This window comes from Argopecten irradians, chromosome 9 (assembly GCF_041381155.1).
Source record: "Argopecten irradians isolate NY chromosome 9, Ai_NY, whole genome shotgun sequence".
NCBI classification, from domain to species: Eukaryota; Metazoa; Mollusca; class Bivalvia; order Pectinida; family Pectinidae; genus Argopecten; species Argopecten irradians.
Window position 1 is genome coordinate 37545161 of NC_091142.1, and position 21966 is coordinate 37567126.

Genomic DNA, 21966 nt, shown 5'->3' on the forward strand with positions numbered 1-21966 from the left:
TATATTACTACTTTAAACCGAGAACCCGCCCAAGGCCAAACATACAGATGAGCATCAATTTCTGTCAAAGGTATTGAGAAATTAAAAATGACATTTCAGTGAAGTAGCAGGATTTTTGTTCGTAATACTTCACTACTTTTCTTGCACCTAATCTCAAAATGAGGAAAGGTTACTCATATCATGTCTTATGACTTTTTGATTTAAATACCAATGTATACTCTATTAAAAATATCAGAACAAAGCACAAAGTATTGAAAATTGAACAAGAGGTCCAGAGGGCCTGTATCGCTCACCTGGTTTGTAATGCCAAGTAATGTTCTAAATACAGGTTCATTGTTCTTTTCTGAAGGAATTCGAATATTTACCTCTAATTCCCCTATTGGGCCTCGCCCCTCCTGCCCCCCGGGGGTCAGAGCCAAAATTTATACAAGTTCTGTTCCTCTTCCCCCAATTATGTTTGTTGCCAAATTTGGTCACAATTCATGCAGAACTCTAGGACAATTAGCGATTTATAGGATTTACCTCTATTTCCCCTATTGGGCCCGCCCCTCCTGCCCCCAAGGGGTCAGAGCCAAAGTTTATACAAGTTCTGTTCTCCTTCCCCCATGGATGTTTGTGGCCAAATTTAGTTACAATCCATGCAGAACTCTAGGACAAGTAGTGATTTATAGGATTTACCTATATTTCCCCTATTAGGCCTCGCCCCTCCTGCCCCCCTGGGGTCAGAGCCAAAATTTATACAAGTTCTGTTCCCCTTCCCCCAAGGATGTTTGTGGCAAAATTTGGTTACAATCCATGCAGAACTCTAGGACAAGTAGCGATTTATAGGATTTCCTTTTAATTCCCCTATTGGGCCTGCCCCCGGGGGGGTCAGAGCCAAACTTTATTCAAGTTCCGTTCCCCTCCCCCCCAATGATGTTTGTGGCCAAATTTGGTTACAATCCATGCAGAACACTATGACTAGTAGCAATTTAAAGTAAATGTTGACGGACGGACGTAAGACAGACGCCGTGCCATGACATAAGCTCACCAGCCCTTCAGGCCAGGTGAGCTAAAAATGGTATGAAACTAGAGTTGGCAAATCAAATTTCCAAACTTCTATAGATTCCCTAAGCAGCAGAAAGTATGGTTATAGCAACACTATGTATGGTCATAAGCAACACAGGGAAAGGGTATGGTCATAACAACACAGGGAAAGGTCATAGCAACACAGGGAAAGGTCATAGCAACACAGGGAAAGGTCATAGCAACACAGCGAAAGGTCTGACATAACAACACAAGGTATGGTCATAGCAACACAGGAAAAGGTCATAGCAACACCAGGTAAGGTCATAGCAGTACAATGTATGGTCAAAGCAACAATGAAGGGTAAAACAATTCCAAAGGTACACATGGTAACAACAGAATAATATGATGACATAAGTGAAACTTTATTTGACTTAGAAATACTTAAATATGTGATGACATTGGATAAAACAGTAAACAATTTCTCATAATATTACTGAAAGAATTCAAATGTATTATCTATAATTTTTCAGAATCAACATCATCAATTATTTAATACAAACTTAAAAGTTTCTAGGATTGCAAAATACATATATGTAACACACATTTAAACATACATACACACAGTATTATCATTACGATTAAAACTAAACCAAGCTTCAGTGAAGTTAAGCAATACACATTGTGAGCGGACAGCCTGTAATGGCCCCACCTACACCCTGCACGTCACCAGGCACTTGATTAGCTATGCTGTGGTGACGTGGTACAGGCATGCTATTCATGGTCTGGGCCATAAATCCAGGTACACGTATATAGGTAAAACAGGAATGAAAGGAATTTCATTCAAGCTGCCTACCGTCTATAATACATCAGCATTTCTGTCCTATGTTACTCAAAGCATTAGAGCAAGGATCTTTTTTCCTTTTCTATAAGAATTAAGCATTAATATTGTATTAGGGATGTTCTGCATTGTGTTGCGATGGTCTTATATTAGGGACTTTCTATATTGTTAACTTAGTGATAGAGACAAAACATGCTTGGTCTAATCTATACTGTGTCTGTCTCATCTTGGCAAAATGAAGAAATGCTCCTGATATATTTAAACTGCAACAATTAAGCTTATATATACTTATGCTAGACTTAATCTGAGGTCTGTAACATCAAGCTTCTTGAATAAGAGAGATACACAATAACAGAGCCAATTGCTGTTACATTCTTATATATGCGTATTCAATGATTTCACTATTTCCTGTGGTTTTATAACATTTTACAAAATTCTATTTATACCTTATTGAAGAGGATTTCCCATCTGATGAATTTAAGATTTTGCCAAGTAACAAACATGCCTATCAATTTTTAAAGAAAGTAAATCAAAACTTTAAGGAAATTTTGTTGCTCACTATTTGGAGATAAGAATGAAAGTGGTTTTTTTAATACATTTTGAAATCGCTTCTGAAAAAAATAAAGTTTTGATGAACAAGGCATTATCAATTGACATCGATTACAAGGTGGCATTGCATGAATCTTCACTTAGTAAGAATCTGGACTTAGCCAGCAAATCAAAACTGGGTAAAGAATATAGTGCTTGGCAATCAGTTTGAAATTATCTAGTTGCCTATCGTTTTGTAATCAGAAATAATTAACCAATTATTAATTGATTAAATAATCAGTTTCTAGTAAATAATATTTTGGAAATAAAAATTTGCTGTTGTTATACTTGTTATTTTCTTTGATATGAAATATTCACACAAAGCTCAAAATCTTATTCAATTATAGACAAAGGGTGATTATTGGAGTAAATAAGGATTGGTAAAGGGGACAGCCAGAGCTAGGTGAAATTTGTGATAACAACATAATTTATGTATACCCTAATAGGGAAATTAATGGCAAAATGTGATCAGAGGGGACAGCTGTTAAATATAAACAGACTGGGACCCAAATACTGGCCTAAAGGGAATAGGGGGAAGGCAACTTGAGACTCTGATAATGAAGGTTAGGAATGGTATTTATGTTACTTAATTGTTTGGTTCATGTCCCTTGTTTATTTGGCACCATACATGTAGCTTTATTCCAGTTAAGGCAATGGGTACCAATACTGTAATTTAGCTTGGCCTCATTAAAGGAAATCATTGACATGAATACCTGCATTTTCTTTTCTCTCGGCTCTGGGATATATTATACATGTTTATGCCATCATTCAGCCACTGATGTGATCAGATTGATCCATGTACCTCTATGGAAATATTATGTGAAATTTGTTTTTTCCATTTAATCATAAGGTAAGTAAAATTATTACAACACATTATACTATTACTGCACATGTATTACTACCACCGCTATGCCCACTAAGCCTCGTTTTGGTTCAAAGAGATGAATATTCATGAGCTAATATTAAGAAAGGTCTATTAAGCATTAATATTGTATTAGGGATGTTCTGCATTGTGTTGCGATGGTCTTATATTAGGGACTTTCTATATTGTTAACTTAGTGATCGAGACAAAACATGCTTGGTCTAATCTATACTGTGTCTGTCTCATCTTGGCAAAATGAAGAAATGCTCCTGATATATTTAAACTGCAACAATTAAGCTTATATATACTTATGCTAGACTTAATCTGAGGTCTGTAACATCAAGCTTCTTGAATAAGAGAGATACACAATAACAGAGCCAATTGCTGTTACATTCTTATATATGCGTATTCAATGATTTCACTATTTCCTGTGGTTTTATAACATTTTACAAAATTCTATTTATACCTTATTGAAGAGGATTTCCCATCTGATGAATTTAAGATTTTGCCAAGTAACAAACATGCCTATCAATTTTTAAAGAAAGTAAATCAAAACTTTAAGGAAATTTTGTTGCTCACTATTTGGAGATAAGAATGAAAGTGGTTTTTTTAATACATTTTGAAATCGCTTCTGAAAAAAATAAAGTTTTGATGAACAAGGCATTATCAATTGACATCGATTACAAGGTGGCATTGCATGAATCTTCACTTAGTAAGAATCTGGACTTAGCCAGCAAATCAAAACTGGGTAAAGAATATAGTGCTTGGCAATCAGTTTGAAATTATAGTTGCCTATCGTTTTGTAATCAGAAATAATTAACCAATTATTAATTGATTAAATAATCAGTTTCTAGTAAATAATATTTTGGAAATAAAAATTTGCTGTTGTTATACTTGTTATTTTCTTTGATATGAAATATTCACACAAAGCTCAAAATCTTATTCAATTAAAGGTAGGTTTCGCCCAATGAAATATAAAGACTACGAAATTGAAATTTATCCTATACATAGATATAATCTTCAGATCATTTTCAATGCATACAGCGAACAAAATGGGTGGTCAGTTGCCTAGCTTGACCAGGAAAATACTCCTCTAAAAATAGAGCGAAGTCAAGCTTTACATAGAACATGATGTATTTTTTTCCAAAACAAGGCCGCAGCAACAAACGGAAGCGTGCAACAAAATGTCAGATAGAAGTGACAGTCTTGCCACGGCATGTTTAGTTAAAAAAACAACATCAAATCGAAGTGTGAGGGACTGTTTATACATATCATATCATACGCTCGCTAACTTTGTACACCAAATATACACGTAGTTAGTCTGCGGCTGTTTGTGCGCTGGCATATGTGTTGAAATTTAACTCACCACGTGCAATGCCGTTACACGAGTCCCAACAGATCCCGGCAAGTTCCGCTTGAGATGTGGCTTCTGTTTCTTCTATTGCTACATGCCATCTCTGAATTTAATTCCCTATAGATATCCTAGGGAGCTACCTAATCCATTATAATTTCCCCCACTTTGTTGTCGATTCAGATATATTTTTTTCATCGCACACACTTTCGTTCAGCCATTTTGTTTACTTTTAGTGCGTGACAATGCGCATGCGCCAAACTTCGACAACACAATCCATCGCAGCTTCATTTGCATATTATTTTGTCTGACGGACACCGTAATAAATCAAGGATTTCCTTCAATTTTGTATTCAAGACACATTTGTTCAATCTCAAACACATAAAGAAATTAAATTGAGATATTTTAATATGTATTTTTCATCTTTTCTTCCGCTTATCGCATTTCACAAAAAAATATTTATTTGGTTGGGCGAAACCTACCTTTAAGACACTACCATATTATTTTGTTTTATTTTCCGTTTTAGCAACCCAGTAAGGATTAAGATATTGAGATATCTGTTAAACTACATGTCGAAATTAAATCTCTTCATACATTTTTCATACAATTTCAAATTTTCATAAACGCTCTTCATACATTTTTCATACAATTTCAAATTTTCATAAACGATAATCGGAATTGGAAAGGACATATCAACTGATTTTCGATCGACCTACCACTCGTAAAGAAAATTCTTCCTTCAAATCTAGAAGGCAAAGATTCCTGATTAAGACAATATCTTCACACAATGATTTTCAAAACAATATAGAAGTCCTAAGAACAAACATCAAATTAATAAACATTAATCCCTGAATGGCAATGCAAAGACACCAAGCAACACACCCCACCCGGTCATTATAGTGAAGACAGGCGAATCAGTCGTCCCACTCGCATAATGTTGAATGCCAAGTAGGAGCAGAAACTACCACTTTTATAGACCTTGGTGTGTCTCGGTCAGGGGAAAGAACCCCTTGAATTAAGAATTTTTAAGTTTTACCTAGTGAAATTGTGAGTCTATAAGCATGCTTCCATTACTATCATTTCTAAACGGAAGTTATTTGATTATTTTGTCATATTAAATTATCATATATCTACATATAAATTATAAATCTGAAAAAAACAATTGGAAAGCCACAAATTGGGAAAAAATATGACCATGTCCAATTGGGAATGGGGTCCATACATCAGCCCCGAGATGCACTACAGAAAAGGCTATGTAAGTATGCCTATAGCTGATCTTTAACGAAGTTGTACCCTCTAAGAGACCACCATCTACACAGCCCAATATGGTTTGCCAAATTCTGCAGAGTTAGCAGATCACTGTGAACTGCCACCACGAGGTAGTATAGACACAAGTGCCGCATTCTGTACACAAGTGTAGTATTGGAGCGCTCTGCTGTTATTTGCAGACAAAATTATTGATTTTGGAAATACAGAACCCTCAACTTACATTTAACCAGACTTCCATAAAAACAGATGGATAGAATCAAATAGTGATAGAAAGAACAGAAAAACACAAAATCTGCATTGAAATGAGATTTTTGCTTGCTTTTGACATTTTTTTCTTTGTGAAAAGGGACTATTTTTCTAATTGCAAATGAAGTTTGAATAGATCAAATCAAGTGAATCATAATACTTGCTCTTTTCTATTACGCAAAACTTGTAATTGCAAGTTTAAATTGGTCTTTCAATAGATAATGCTAGACACCTGCCCAACACCAGGAATAAATACTGTCATTAATAAGTTTGGAAATGGTATTGCATCTGAACCGTAGAATATTGAACATAATTTTATAAGGAAAAGAATATGAGTGGTACATTTATCTATGTTGCTGATATTGTATCATTATGTTCTCATCAGATCAAATTAATTGTGTGATATCTTGTTAAAATTTTACAACTGCCTTATATTAATTACAATTCAATGACTTCTTAGGGTGCATTCAGGCATTTTGTGGCCAAATAAAGTACCCTTCCGTTCAATAAAAAAGTCTTTGAAATACGGACAAAAAAAGTGTTTTTGTCCCTTCAAACTAAAAGGATATATATACAGGCCCTGAAATTATGAAAATCACTGCCTTTATTTTTTTCTTTCTTTTCTTATTTCACAAGAAATTTGATGTGCCTTGTATATAGATGTATTGTAGTCAACACTGCAATTCTGGAAATGAATATTGTAACTGCTCTAACAAACTGCACTAACATGCAAAAGCAACAATATAAAGTAAGGCATGCATTATTACTGTTTTATACTGGTACAGTGGTTAGTTGAATCTGCCATATGTACAACTACTGGAAACTTGCCTAGATATCCAGGTCCCACGTAACACAATCTTAACCATTTTTTACCAAAATAAAACATATTTAATTATCAAGCTAGATCTTATTTCTAAAAACCTCATCTAGTTTGAATTCTGCAATTACTTATAGTTATTTAACTTCATAATTGGACAAATTTTGTAATATACGAGTTATTGATATAAACTTCATAATTGGACAAATCTTGCAAATCTCCCATAGACCATTGACACATATGGCTTGTGTATTTACATGCATTGAGCATTCATGCAAGAAGCATACTTTTAAATGTAATTAGTACAAATCAAATGGTTCTGAATAATTAATAGAAAACAAAGAGAATTTCAAAGAATGACACTCACCAGTTAATGAATGAACTTTTTCCAGCAGAGTGGTTCCCGATCATCAGAACGGTGATCTTCTTCCTCGGTGCCAGCAGACTGATGCCCAGACTCTCTGCAATCTTCACCAACCCTGTAACAGATACATATTGAGTCCTGTGAAACTTGTTGGGGGCAACAAACCTTTATCTTTTGTAAATTAATGCTTAAACAGAACAGAGACCAGACAGAACAACTAAATATGATATTGTATTTATACATTAATTTGCAGTATAAGAAATGTCCTTTTGGCTTGTGCTGGGGTAAGTTGCTGTATAAAAGTTGCTGTACAAAAGTTGATCCAACTTGTCGAAGCGAGATACAGCATAATAGACGGCTTTGTTTGCCCTACGGTAGGTGCAATATCCAAAATGCTCTTCAGACTTGTCTGGAGTGTAGTTGCAGTACAAAAAGATGGTCCAATTTGTCCAGGCAAGATACAGTACAACAATAAGATACATCCTTGCTTGCCCTAGGGTAGGTGTAGTATCAGAAATGTCCTTCTGGCTTGCGCTGGGGTAAAGTTGCAGTACAAAAGTTGGTCCAATTTGCCCAGACAAGATGCAGTACAGTAGTAAGAGGCGACCTATATAGCTTGCTTCCCCTTGGGTAGATGTAGTATCAGAAATGTTCTTCAGACCTGCAAGGGTATTGGTACATTGGAAATCCAGTCAAACTTGCCAAAAGTGTAAGAAATCGGTCCAATGCAACCTTCCCAAAGTATAAGCCAGGATTCAGTGCAACTTGTCCCAAATATTTAAGAAATGCCTTTCCTGCTGTCATGCCATAGGGATGATCTATATGATATAGCATGGCCTTTTGTGGGACATAGGTACAGTATTAGAGGTAGTTTGATCAACTCCAGATTAGTCCTATGAGAGCAATATGTATAGTTTAAGAGGTGGTCGTTGTACAGTACAAGAGCTCGATATGGTCCTAAGTCTCTTCCATGAGTAGTTATAGATACAGAATACAAGAGGCAGTCTGGTAGCTATAGCAGTAGAAAAAAGGTGATTTCAACACAAAAATGAAGTAGCTACCTGTATGATCAGTCTTGTTTATCACCATCAGCTCTATGATCTAGATTTTTTATTGTCGATTCATGCATCAATGAATCATTTTTAAATCTACAGATACAATCTCCCTTTGTAGAACTCAGATTTGATTTGATAATGATCATGTAATACTGGATCTAAGAATCATTTTACTATATGTTCCATGATTTTTATCTTTGTTTATTCCAAAATGCATAACATGAACGTACAAAAAGCTAACACCAACTGGCCTTCAACTAAAACTTATTTTCTGACCAAAAACAATTTGACCCTTTCTACTAACCCAAGGTTTACATAGACTTCAGATGTCATCACTTCAATGGATCAGAAATTATGACCCTGATTCAGATATTACTGTGTAATTTTTTAATTATATGATCCTGCTCTTTAGGTCAAGGTCACAGTGACCTATAAGTTATATTATCATACCTCTCATATAAGTATTTTACAATTACTGTAATGATTATATTTATATAAGATCTTTGGCTATGAAGTAAGATTGCAATGATTGACCATTAGAGCAATGAACATAGGCTTCAGGTCATTAAAGTATCTCAAAAGTTTCACCATGCTGTCAAGTACAGGTTCTTCTTAATTCAGAGAGGCTTAACTAAACCTCTTCTGCTGAGGTTTCCAGGAATACATCTAATGATAACTTGATTGGCTTCTTCTGTTTCTTGAAGCATTTCCATGAATCCATCTATTATAAGCTGGAAGATCTTCTGGGAAGACTTCTTATCTTATAAATTAGAAGAGTGCAAATCGAGTTGGCCTCAGAGAACAAACTTTTAAGACATTTACTTGTCTTGGCCTTTGACTTAGACACACTTGTCTATGACTTGCCAGATTGCACAAAATGACATATATATAAACAGGCAATTAAGACATGACTTGCACATTACAACCTGGATTAATTAGCAATTCAAATCTGCTATTTTACAGCTACCAGAGGAATTCTGAGTGTCAGACCAGTTAGGATCTATACAAAAAAACAAAGATTCTGAGAAGGTACTTCATATATTTACTGATGACTATTCAAATTTTAGATATAGAATTTCTTTTGGACAGTTGAACTCTACAAACATATATTCATACAACAATGTCATCCAAACTTTCAGGAAGACTTGTTAGTAAATGTTTAGGCATTTCAGCAAAATTTAGTAGCCACGAATAAAAGTTGGTTTACAGTATATATTTCACAGCAAAGACAGCAATAGGATATTATCATTCCGCAATCAAAAGAGGAGCTAGCAGAACAATAAAGAGAAGCAATGTCATTGGGGAAGATTAGGAAACAGCAAAGACTGCAATAATAATTAAAAGGATCATTCTGCAACTACAAGAGAAGAAAGCAGAACAATGAAGAGAATCAATGTTTATGGAAGTATAAGGAAAGACAAAGCTCAACACAGGAAGAAGATCAAAACAAAGAAGAGATTGGTATCATTGTGATGAAGCATCCATGAATCAGGAAGGACAACAACCAGTATAGTATTGATCAGATACTTGTACATCAGGAAGGACAACAACCAGTATAGCATTGATCAGATACTTGTACATCAGGAAGGACAACAACCAGTAGCATTGATCAGATACTTGTACATCAGGAAGGACAACAACCAGTAGCATTGATCAGATACTTGTACATCAGGAATGACAACAACCAGTATAGCATTGACCAGATACTTGTACATCAGGAAGGACAACAACCAGCCGCATTGATCAGATACTTGTACATCAGGAAGGACAAAAACCAGTAGCATTAATCAGATACTTGTACATCAGGAAGGAAAACAACCAGCCGCATTGATCAGATACTTGTACATCAGGAAGGACAACAACCAATAGCATTGATCAGATACTTGTACATCAGGAAAGACAACAACCAGCAGCATTGATCAGATACTTGTACATCATTAAGGACAACAACAAGTACCATTGATCAAATACTTGTACATCAGGAAGGACAACAACCAGCAGCATTGATCAGATACTTGTACATCAGGAAAAACAACAACCAGCCGCATTGATCAGATACTTGTACATCAGGAAGGAAAACAACTAGCAGCATTGATCAGACACTTGTACATCAGGAAGGACGACAACCAGTAGCATTGATCAGATACTTGTTCATCAGGAGGGACAACAACCAGCAGCATTGATCAGATACCTGTACATCAGGAAGGACAACAACCAGCAGCATTGATCAGATACTTGTACATCAGGAAGGACAACAACTAGCATCATTGATCAGATACTTGTACATCAGGAGGGACAACAACCAGCAGCATTGATCAGATACTTGTACATCAGGAAGGACAACAACCAGCAGCATTGATCAGATACTTGTACATCAGGAAGGACAACAACCAGCAGCATTGATCAGATACTTGTACATCAGGAAGGACAACAACCAGCAGCATTGATCAGATACTTGTACATCAGGAAGGACAACAACCAGGCATGCATTGATCAGATACTTGTACATCAGGAGGGACAACAACCAGCAGCATTGATCAGATACTTGTACATCAGGAAGGAAACAACCAGTAGCATTGGTCAGATACTTGTACATCAGGAAGGACAACAACCAGTAGCATTGATCAGATACTTGTACATCAGGAAGGACAACAACCAGTAGCATTGATCAGATACTTGTTCATCAGGAAGGACAACAACCAGCAGCATTGATCAGATACTTGTACATCAGGAAGGACAACAACCAGTAGCATTGATCAGATACTTGTACATCAGGAAGGACAACAACCAGCAGCATTGATCAGATACTTGTACATCAGGAAGGACAACAACTAGCAGCATTGATCAGATACTTGTACATCAGGAAGGACAACAACCAGTACCATTGATCAGATACTTGTACATCAGGAAGGACAACAACCAGTACCATTGATCAGATACTTGTACATCAGGAAGGACAACAACCAGTAGCATTGATCAGATACTTGTACATCAGGAAGGACAACAACCAGTAGCATTGATCAGATACTTGTACATCAGGAAGGACAACAACCAGTAGCATTGATCAGATACTTGTACATCAGGAAGGACAACAACCAGTAGCATTGATCAGATACTTGTACATCAGAAAGGACAACAACCAGTATAGCATTGATCAGATACTTGTACATCAGGAAGGAAAACAACCAGCAGCATTGATCAGATACTTGTACATCAGGAAGGACAACAACCAGTAGCATTGATCAGATACTTGTACATCAGGAAGGACAACAACCAGCAGCATTGATCAGATACTTGTACATCAGGAAGGACAACAACCAGTAGCATTGATCAGATACTTGTACATCAGGAAGGACAACAACTAGCAGCATTGATCAGATACTTGTACATCAGGAATGACAACAACCAGTATAGCATTGACCAGATACTTGTACATCAGGAAGGACAACAACCAGTAGCATTGATCAGATACTTGCACATCAGGAAGGACGACAACCAATAGCATTGATCAGATACTTGTACATCAGGAAGGACAACAACCAGCAGCATTGGTCAGATACTTGTACATCAGGAAGGACAACAACCAGTAGCATTGATCAGATACTTGTACATCAGGAAGGACAATAACCAGCAGCATTGATCAGATACTTGTACATCAGGAAGGACAACAACCAGTAGCATTGATCAGATACTTGTACATCAGGAGGGACAACAACCAGTAGCATTGATCAGATACCTGTACATCAGGAAGGACAACAACCAGCAGCATTGATCAGATACTTGTACATCAGGAAGGACAACAACCAGCAGCATTGATCAGATACTTGTACATCAGGAAGGACAACAACCAGTAGCATTGATCAGATACTTGTACATCAGGAAGGACAACAACCAGTAGCATTGATCAGATACTTGTACATCAGGAAGGAAAACAACCAGTAGCATTGATCAGATACTTGTACATCAGGAAGGACAACAACCAGTAGCATTGATCAGATACTTGTACATCAGGAAGGACAACAACCAGTAGCATTGATCAGATACTTGTACATCAGGAAGGACAACAACCAGCAGCATTGATCAGATACTTGTACATCAGGAAGGACAACAACCAGTAGCATTGATCAGATACTTGTTCATCAGGAAGGACAACAACCAGTAGCATTGATCAGATACTTGTACATCAGGAAGGACAACAACCAGTAGCATTGATCAGATACATCATGTTCTACAGCAGTTGAATTTTTACAAGACAGGATGGTCTATAGAATTTCTTGAAATAGGTCACTTTATGTCAGCATTGTGGGACCAATTGTTTTTCACAAAATGGATGAAAACCATGAAAGAAGAGGTCAATTTGTTACTTATTGACTTCAATGATTTTTTAAACAATTTTTATTTCACATTCTTTCCTTAACTTTTGCTGTTTTTACCTGAGTGTCAGCCTGAGAGGTAGTTCACCAGACCTTCACATCCTGTTCTAATGACTTAACACAAACTAATGACACATACTCATTTTGAAGCCACACAACCAATGCTGGTGATTCTTAAGTTCAAGGAAGAGGACAAAAACATCTTTCTTAAAGCATGCAGAGAAATCTGTTTTTTGACGGGAAACAAGAGCATTAATAGCTAATATGGTGAAGAATATGGAGGAAAAAGACATTCTGTTATCTACCAAGTATAAGGGAAAATATTGACTGGAGGTCCAGCTAAGAAGTGAACAAAATATAGGAAAACATCACCAGAAAACAAAGGAAGGTCTTTTAAAGAGAACTGATCATGAGCATTGCAAGGTAAAAAAAGTGGTGGAGAGTAACACAAGGAAACCTAAATAAAAAGAAGACCAATAACTTGTGACAAAAAAATCTGACCTAAATGAACTTAGCTGTAATGTACTATAAAACTTAAACAAACCAGCATGCATTTGTAAACTTTAAGGGGACCAACATTTATATACATATATAATGCAGCAGATAATAGTTTGTGTCGTCAGAGATAAAAAAAAAAAAACAAAATGCCAGCAAAATAGTTTTAAACGCAAGTAGGCAAAGCTTTTTTTTTTTAAGAAACTTGCCTTGTGAAGAATTCTTGGGAAATGATGGCAAGACTGGATGAGCAACTAGCTACAGAGAAGTCTTGGAAAATGATGGCAAGACTGGAAGAGCAACAAGCTAAAGAGAAGTCTTGGAAAATGATGGCAAGACTGGATGAGCAACAAGCTAAAGAGGTAATTTACAAAAACCAAGGACAGGAGATATCAACAAGGAAAACATATGACAAATCTTAATTCTTAAAGAGTTATGTATGTTATGCATGGCATGAAATTTTCTCCTGACTAGCTTGTATCATATGGTCTATCTGAGAAGGATCGGAAGAGGACCTATCTGACAGAAGAAACCTGGGTCCAATTTCATCATTAACAGTCATCTTCATCGTAAACAATACAGAAGTTGAGAAAAAACACTTCACTTAGATTTTTCCCATAACTTAGGTAATGCTTTTCTGTAGAGAATTTTAAGATCAGGGATTCTTCAAAAGTTGAAGATTTAATGTATTGATGAAACTGAGGCCTGGTTGACCAAGGATTAGCTTATAGGAAATGTATATCAGAGGCAGAAAGGGAAAAGGTCCAAATGATTCATCATGCAGCACTGCTATAGAATGGAACACCTTAACTTCATGTCTTGTAACCATATTGTAAGCTTACCACAACTTAATTGTCTTTGGTGTTTCCAAATTGAACAAAATTGGTGCTTTGATCGCTTCATAATTTCATACAATAATTCATTTTTTATGTTGATTGATAGAAAAGGCTTCAACTTGAAAAGTGATGATCATATCATGCCATGTCTTGATGCACAGAATTTGCCAACAAATACTGTGAAAAAGACACCGAGCCTAGAAGATGATTGTCAAAACTTTTGTAATTATTTATTTTGCAAAAGCATATGTTATTTTTGAAACAATGCCATATAAATGTTAACTTTTCATATTTTATAAAATTGTCAATCAGAAGCTCTATCTGATGACAATGTGTGCTGGTAGTGTTGTATGACTTAATAACCTTGGACATTGAGAAACTTTTAAATCCATCTATCACCACAGAAGGTCACAGGTGTGATGAGTCATGTGTCAATATAACCTAGCATTTTCACCTTTTAGACTTTCGAAGATTCTATACCATTATAAAATGCTATAAAGCTATAGCCTTATTTGATTTTCATTATGGTAAATGAGAAACACTCTAACTTCAATTACACTCTATTAAAAAAGAAAATATAAATTAGAAGATAAAGAAAAGATCTGAAATACATCACATCTGCAGCAGAATGAAGGTTTAACTAAAACCGCGTTTGAAGACGATAATAATTTAAAATTAAGAACTGTTCATTTTTTCTTTCAGTAATTCCTAATTTAGTCTAGAGTGAACATCTGTTTATCATGTTTCAGTTGGCAAGTAGTTGTTTTATCTGTCTGTTTAAAAGTTTAACAGAAAAGCAGGCATTGATTTAGCCCCATAAATGTGTAGTCTGTTAACGGTGTGCCCAGACAGGTGCTTTCTGGCTTGGAATAGACTGTCTCGAATTGATTATGATAAAAAGCCATCATCATACTGCTGCAATGCTTCAAAGGTTTCCAATATCTTATTTATATTTGCATTCCTGCTTCATGCGGTGGTACGTCTTAAACTGTGATGAGAAATATTCTGAAAGCAAAATTATGAACATGACACATGATGCATTGATGGACATGATTGAATTTGATTTTGATAAAATAATGAAATAATAATATGAACACGCACACAAAATCAAATTTTACTCCAACGAAAATGTTCAGAATTCAGGAAATTGTACATTAACCATAAAGGTTTTTGAAAGAAACATATCTGTTCAGATACTCCAATCATTTCCTGTTCATATTATAACACAAATGCATTCTCAGAACTGCAGCTGTCAATTAATTAACAGAACTGTTATGGAAAGTCATCTTAAAAGTACTAATATATAATTAACGAAAATATTTCAACACATTAAAATAAATTAATGGTATAAGAAATTCAATAAATGGAAAAAAAGTAATGAAGAACAACTTAAGTGTCTGGTCATGTGAATAAATTTTCATACTAGACACCATTGGTTACCTTATTAATTCTCTCTCCACCAATACAACAAAATTGATAAATCATTATAAAAAAAGACCATAGTAAAACTATTGACTGATATGTCTGGCATGTTTCTTCACATAAAAATTTCTAAGGCACTACTGAGGTCCTCAAGTACTCAGTATGATTCACCTACAGTAGACTGCAGACAGGACGAAATTAACATAGATGATGCGGTGTGGAAAAACCGCAAGTGTTAAAACCTACAGAATCGTCTGGAATTTTTTCTCCTGCGCCTGTAAGTCAAACAGTAAACCGTTCAATGAAGAAAGTTATACAAGGAAAAAATCCTGAAATCACGCTCCGGTTCAGTGAAAATGTTGACCTTTGATCAGCTGAGAGAACTATTCAATAGTCGGCAGACTGGATTATATTTAGCTCAGCTCCGCCGGGTCAGGGCAAATATTTTAGAGCCGCAGTGTGCTATAAAATAGGACGAATGGTTTTAAGGACATTCCCGACCACGAATTTCGAATGGGTTGGTAAACGACTTATAAAAAAAGGTCTCGATTTAAGAAAAGCTTAAATTTATCCGTCTATTCAAAACCAATTAAAAATAGTCGAACCGAGTAGTCTGCCGTGTAGTTTATGACGAAGTCGTGTATAGTGTAATGGCCGGTAGAGGGGAAAACTCCCAAAGAAAAAGAAATAACTTTTGACATATAAAACAAAAAGACTCACCGTTTTCGGGATCGATGTAGAGAGAATGGCATTCTTTCAGGATCTTTTCGTTCACGGATTGAGTCGCGGAGTCCGCCGCATTCGCTGACGTTCTGTGTCTGACTTTCCCCGACATCCTGATCCAGCTCCTGTCAAAAAGTGAGCAGACAGACCAGTCGAAGGGGTTAAATAATTATGCTAAATTTCTGGGTGCGACATGATGTCACGTGTTCGCCATCAGATGATACGTCAGCAAAATAAGTATTTTTTATAACCGTCTTATGTCATATTTACACAACAAATACATGTATTTCGCTCAGTTTTACCTTAAAAGCCGTTTTCTATCACAGAATTTATTCTCGATTCCGACAAATCCCCTTCGTGTTTAATTTGCGAAGGTATCGCCGTCTACATCCGTCAGCTGATCGGGGAATGATCGGAATAATGTACAAAATAAAATGTAAAATTAACATAAACAGTTCACAAACAGAGGCCTAAAGCCATTTCTTGAAGAGAAAATGTGTTGTCATTATTTTTTTCATTGTAAATATCCACGCATTCATTGATCCGCAATGACGTTATCACTCGGCAACTTCGCCGGTAATATTGACCAATCAAAAAAAAGTTAGTCTTACCCGCGAACTTGAAAAAACAGGAAGTGGAATGGCGGCCCTGGTAGCAGACTACGGAGATAGTGAAGAAGATTCCGACAATGATTCTGAAGAAATTAACAACGAAATATCCCCGTGCGTAATTGTATTTGATCACCCAGTTGTAGAGGAATGCACATGAGTAGATGTGAATCACACTGCTATTGTACAGTACTTCAGTTGTGATGATGATATTGATGTAGGCCCAGTTACTGTTTTAACTTTTATTGTTGAGCATACTATCGCCCTGTTCTTTCGCCTAAGCTTGTTCAAATTTTACTGCAATCACATTATGTCATACCCGAAGTATCTGCAGATAATTCAATGGTGCAATTACTATATGCAGTGCACCCATGGTCACTGGCCAGTCATGGCTCCAAATTAAATAGAATTTACCTGCATGGTGGAAGGGAGATAATTGTGATGTCACCATCCTAATACTAATTGTGGCAGTGTGGTATGTCTTTCATTACTCCAACAATGTTAGAGGTATAGCACGACGAGACGCTTTTGATCATTACATCGTTTTTAACCTCTAACAATCGAGGCAGAATTCAAACGGCTCAGAAATACATGTAGGCTCGATATAAATTTAAAATTTCAAGTTGTGTTTACACTAACCTTCCACATCCTGAAAGAATTACCCAAATCATGTTAAATCCAAAATACAAAACGTCACTATTGCACTTTTATACCAAATTTAGATATTTCTTTACCCCCACTACTTTTTGTAAGTCTACCCGGTCGCCATTTTTACTTGGTAATAAAAATTATGGAATGGTGATGGAAAGTAAAGATATCATTATCTACAAAATATCACGCAGTATTTCGACTAAAATGCATTAATTTATTAAGATATTTCCCGAATTAATCAGAACTGATAAAAAATTCTTGTTTCTGTGGATATAAACAATCTTGGTTACCACTGTTAATATTATCTTTCCACTTGTAACACTGTGCTACATCTTGATAAATCGGAAGCGACAAAAATTTGAATAGGATTTAACCTAGATTATACAGCGCTGCACATAATTGCTAAGGGTCACCTTTAAAATGTATGATTATTCGGTGGATTTATATTTTGTCATACCCGTTAATATAGCTGGTTGTGTTCATGGATAACTACTGATTTTGCTATACTCTAACTGCATTTACATGTTTTTTTGACTTTCTGGTAAGTTTTCACTTCCTAATTAAGCGTCAAACTTACGCCCTAGTACGAAGGCGGAACTTGCGGAGACTCATATACGGGTTGGGAATTACAGATCTCGATATTGCCCATCAGAAGTTTCTCAATATGATTGTTGTCTAATATTATTGGATTAGTCTTTCATGAAGGGCCACTACGTTTTTGACACAAAAATTGATAACAATGTAATTTTAGGCAAAGACTATTTGAGAGCACAGCAGTTAATCCATTGTTTTGTTATCCCCCGCTTTCTCCAAAACGGGGGATATTAATTTGGGTTTGTCCGTCAGTCTGTCTGTCCGTCTGTCTGTAACACTTCCTTTCCATGCAATAACTGTAACAAATGTAAACCAATTTTCTTCAAACTTTGTGACAAGGTTAAATGCCTTAATGGCTTGGCCAAGTTTGATTGCGACTGTCGATGGACCTTATTTAGTGGAATTATGGCCCTTTGAATTACTAAAAATGTCATTTTGCTGCCATTTCCGTGCAATAAATGTAACAAATGTAAACCAATTTTCTTCAAACTTAGTAATGGCCCTTTGATTTAATAAAAAAAAAAGTCATTTTCTGCCATTTCCCTACAATACCTCTAATAAATATTAACCGATTTTCTTCAGACTTGGTAATAAGGTCAAATGCCTTAAGGGCTTGGCCAAGTGCGATTGCCACGGCATGTTAATCAACCAAGGTTAAACCTAATGTTTACCTACAATATGTCCTGAAAGCGGGGGATGGAAATTCCACGAATTTGCTTGTTTATTGTTTTTTATAACTGTTACCAATTAGAAATATATAAGTCTTATGAATGCAGTTTAGATGCCATGTAAACAAATAGAAAATTAATGACGACGAAAGAGTTATCTCCCCTCACCCATCAGGCGATTGAACTCTTATCGATGCCATGTGTTTTGTTATTATTGCTTATTGTGGGCGTTGATTTACTGTACTGCTAGAAACCATTTTAATATTAGAATTATTCTATAGCCTTGCTGAATTACTTGCCATTGAGTTTATAACAGAAAAACAATATTTGGCATAGAATACTTCTACCTTAACTTTATACAAAAATATGTGACTGCGTGACTACAAAATATATCAAAGTCATTCTCGGTTGCCAGGTGGAAATTTCCGAAGCAAATGATCACGTAAAACAGCTTTTAAGTTAAGATTTAGGTTATAATAAATTGGAAGGTTTATTTTTCACTGATGTTTTATTTTCATTTTTAAGTACAGTATATTGTTTGTAATCACGGGAGAGTGTGACTTTGGATACTGTCTTGTGCAACGCTGGATCTTGTTGTGATTTCCGTTTCCGGTTTATGAGAAAGTTTTCCAACTCTACATATATGGATGATTTACATAGATTAACGTTACAATCGCACAAAAATTTTCAGACAATTTTTTGTAGAAATCAGCACGAAAGTATCTCCTACCAGAAGATGACTTTATTGGTGTAAAATTGTGTGAAAATCATGCAAATATATATGCGATGGCGGGAATTTTAATAGCTAAGTTATGGAAAACATATATAGTGGGCCTTTAAACATATGCACTGGTATATATATCCTTAATTAAGATAAACTATTTGATTTGTAAGTCTGTAATTTCAGTAATAACCAATGAGAAACATAGCCTCTTAATTCAAAATAAAAAGTGTCAATATGCATGGAATAAATGGCTTCTGTACGTCATCTATATTTTGAAAATTTGAATTTAAACAAACTATCTCATTTTAAGATTCTCAACCATTGTTGTGACATGTATATAGCAATGCACTGAAAAAGCTTAACTTTATTCCAGCTGACAGTTTAGATGTTAAAAAATACATAGATTTCATTCCAAAATTTCAGGTTTCAGCTTCAAAATAGTTTCTTGAGACAGATTATGAACAAGTTAAGATATGAATATTTATGGTTGTTAGTCTCCTTAGGCAGGTGGTCATTGAATACAGGTCATTTATTATATATAGTAAATATCATTGGGAGGAATAATTAAGGTCGCATAAGACAGGAAGTCGCTGAATACAGGGGGTTGTTAAGACAGGTTTGACTGTATATACATGTATACCATTTGACCTGTACATGTTGGTACATTCTGTTTATGTTAAAATTAAACATACAAGTGTGTATATGTACCTCTCTTTTTTGTTTCCAGATCAGATACAACATCAACATCAGTGTCAACAGAACCTCCCAAGACAGTGAATTTCTTTCAGGGCGGTGACCTTGAAAGCTCCAGTAGTGATGAAGAGGACAGCAAAGCAAAAGCAAAGACTTTGTCAAAGGGAGACAACCAAAATAAACTTCCAAATCCTTTAGCAGATAAACTACCAACACCTAGTCTAGTAGATTTGAAAGAAACCCAATCGGTGTTCAGCAATAAATATGAACTGGCTGAAAGAGCCAAAAACTCAATTCTTGAACAACATGTAAAAATGACAGAGGCCCGAAAACAGGCCAAGAAAAATGTTTGCTACAAATTTCAGAAAGGAAAATGTAAGTTTGGAAAAAATTGTAAATTTTCTCATGACCGTGGAACAGACATAGTTGTTAATTCTACAAAACAGGACGAGGAGAAATCTCAAACTGAGGTAGAATTTAAATCTGGCTTCACTGGTCGTGTGAAATATCTCGATCCTAATTCTGGGTTTGGTGATCCACTGCCCCCCTTAAATCAGGAGGATGATGACAGCTACATGGCTGGGGCAAAACGGAAAAAAAGGGCAGGATTGGCAGAAACGTTAGTCCCATCTAAAAAAGCAATGTCATCACTGGATAGGCAAAGAGTTCACGAAAGACCTTGGACTATGAACAAGAAATGAAAGCAGAATACAGCTATATGTTTTAATGGTATATATCACAAATTTCCTGGATGTAAACATTTTTACTCAATTTTTGATGACAATCATTAAGTATGGAAACATCAGCAAGAGTCCAGATACCATGTTAATATTTTTTATCCACTATATATTAACATTGGTTATTACCAAACAATATTTTCATATTGAATGTATACTTCAAGGAAATCTACCAAATCTTTTTGATTTTACATTTCTGGCATATTTTACAAAATTCTATTATTTTTTTAATTGTTAAAAAAGAACATATTGTTCTGATTACCATACTATTTGAAGCAAATTTTACATTTAAACTGGAGACTATATGTATTTCAAAGTACATATTATTTTTCGCAGTTTATTAGCATAAAATATTCTGTAAAGTATCTGGCTATATTTGAATAGAAAATTGGAGTTCAGTTGGATTATATTATATATTCCACTGGCATTTTATTTTCTGTTAATAGTAGTATATAACAGAAAACACAGATGAATTGAAATGTTGATATAAAAAATGATGTAAAATATTGAGGTAAGCAATTCATCTCCGAAGCAGTTAACTCTTTGATTTAGCACTACTGGAATTCTGATGCTGGAACAAGGAGAAATTTTTCTACCAGCTTTATCTTGGTAATGTGTCTAGTGTCTGCTTGTCATCTTTTAATCATGATAGATATGTTGAAAAACATAAGAATTTATCGTTTGATAGATTTAATGTTATTAAAATCCGTTATTAAATTTTATACATTGACAAAGGAAATAAATTATTTGAAAAAGATCAAAAGCATGAATGTTATTTTATCATTCTGGAATTTAGAACATTTTAAATTTTGAATTTTAGAAACTGTCACTTGTCAATAAAAGATTGTTAAATATACTAAGAACAACCACAAATCAGACATTCCATGGCATGAGTGAAAGAAAATGGTTTCGTAAAGAAGTGGTTAAAGTAGATTTTTGAGTAACAATAGACATTTGCATTTCTTCAGCTTACATGTAAGTAGGTGTTCATGTTCAAACAAATCACATAATTTCAACAACAAAGTACGTGTAAGTGTTCCATTG

At 35.3% G+C, this 21966-nt stretch overlaps 2 protein-coding genes across 2 annotated transcripts in view; one reads left to right on the forward strand and one right to left on the reverse strand.

Annotated features, from left to right (window-relative positions):
• LOC138332247 (uncharacterized) overlaps positions 1 to 16647 on the reverse strand; it is a 57116-nt gene extending 40469 nt beyond the window's left edge. The window contains exons 1-3 of the mRNA XM_069280262.1: positions 16550 to 16647; positions 16245 to 16372; positions 7347 to 7458 (exon numbers count right to left, since the gene is read on the reverse strand). Of these exons, the coding sequence (XP_069136363.1) occupies positions 7347 to 7458; positions 16245 to 16359 (227 nt within the window). The 5' untranslated portion in view covers positions 16360 to 16372; positions 16550 to 16647. The remainder of the gene's footprint in view (positions 1 to 7346; positions 7459 to 16244; positions 16373 to 16549) is intronic.
• A 218-nt stretch (positions 16648 to 16865) lies between these two features.
• Positions 16866 to 21686, forward strand: LOC138332248 (uncharacterized). Its single transcript, XM_069280263.1, has 2 exons — positions 16866 to 16969; positions 20220 to 21686. Exons 1-2 carry the CDS (start codon positions 16887 to 16889, stop codon positions 20884 to 20886), a joined length of 750 nt encoding a protein of 249 aa, XP_069136364.1. The 5' UTR covers positions 16866 to 16886; the 3' UTR covers positions 20887 to 21686.
• The last annotated feature ends 280 nt before the right edge of the window (positions 21687 to 21966 follow it).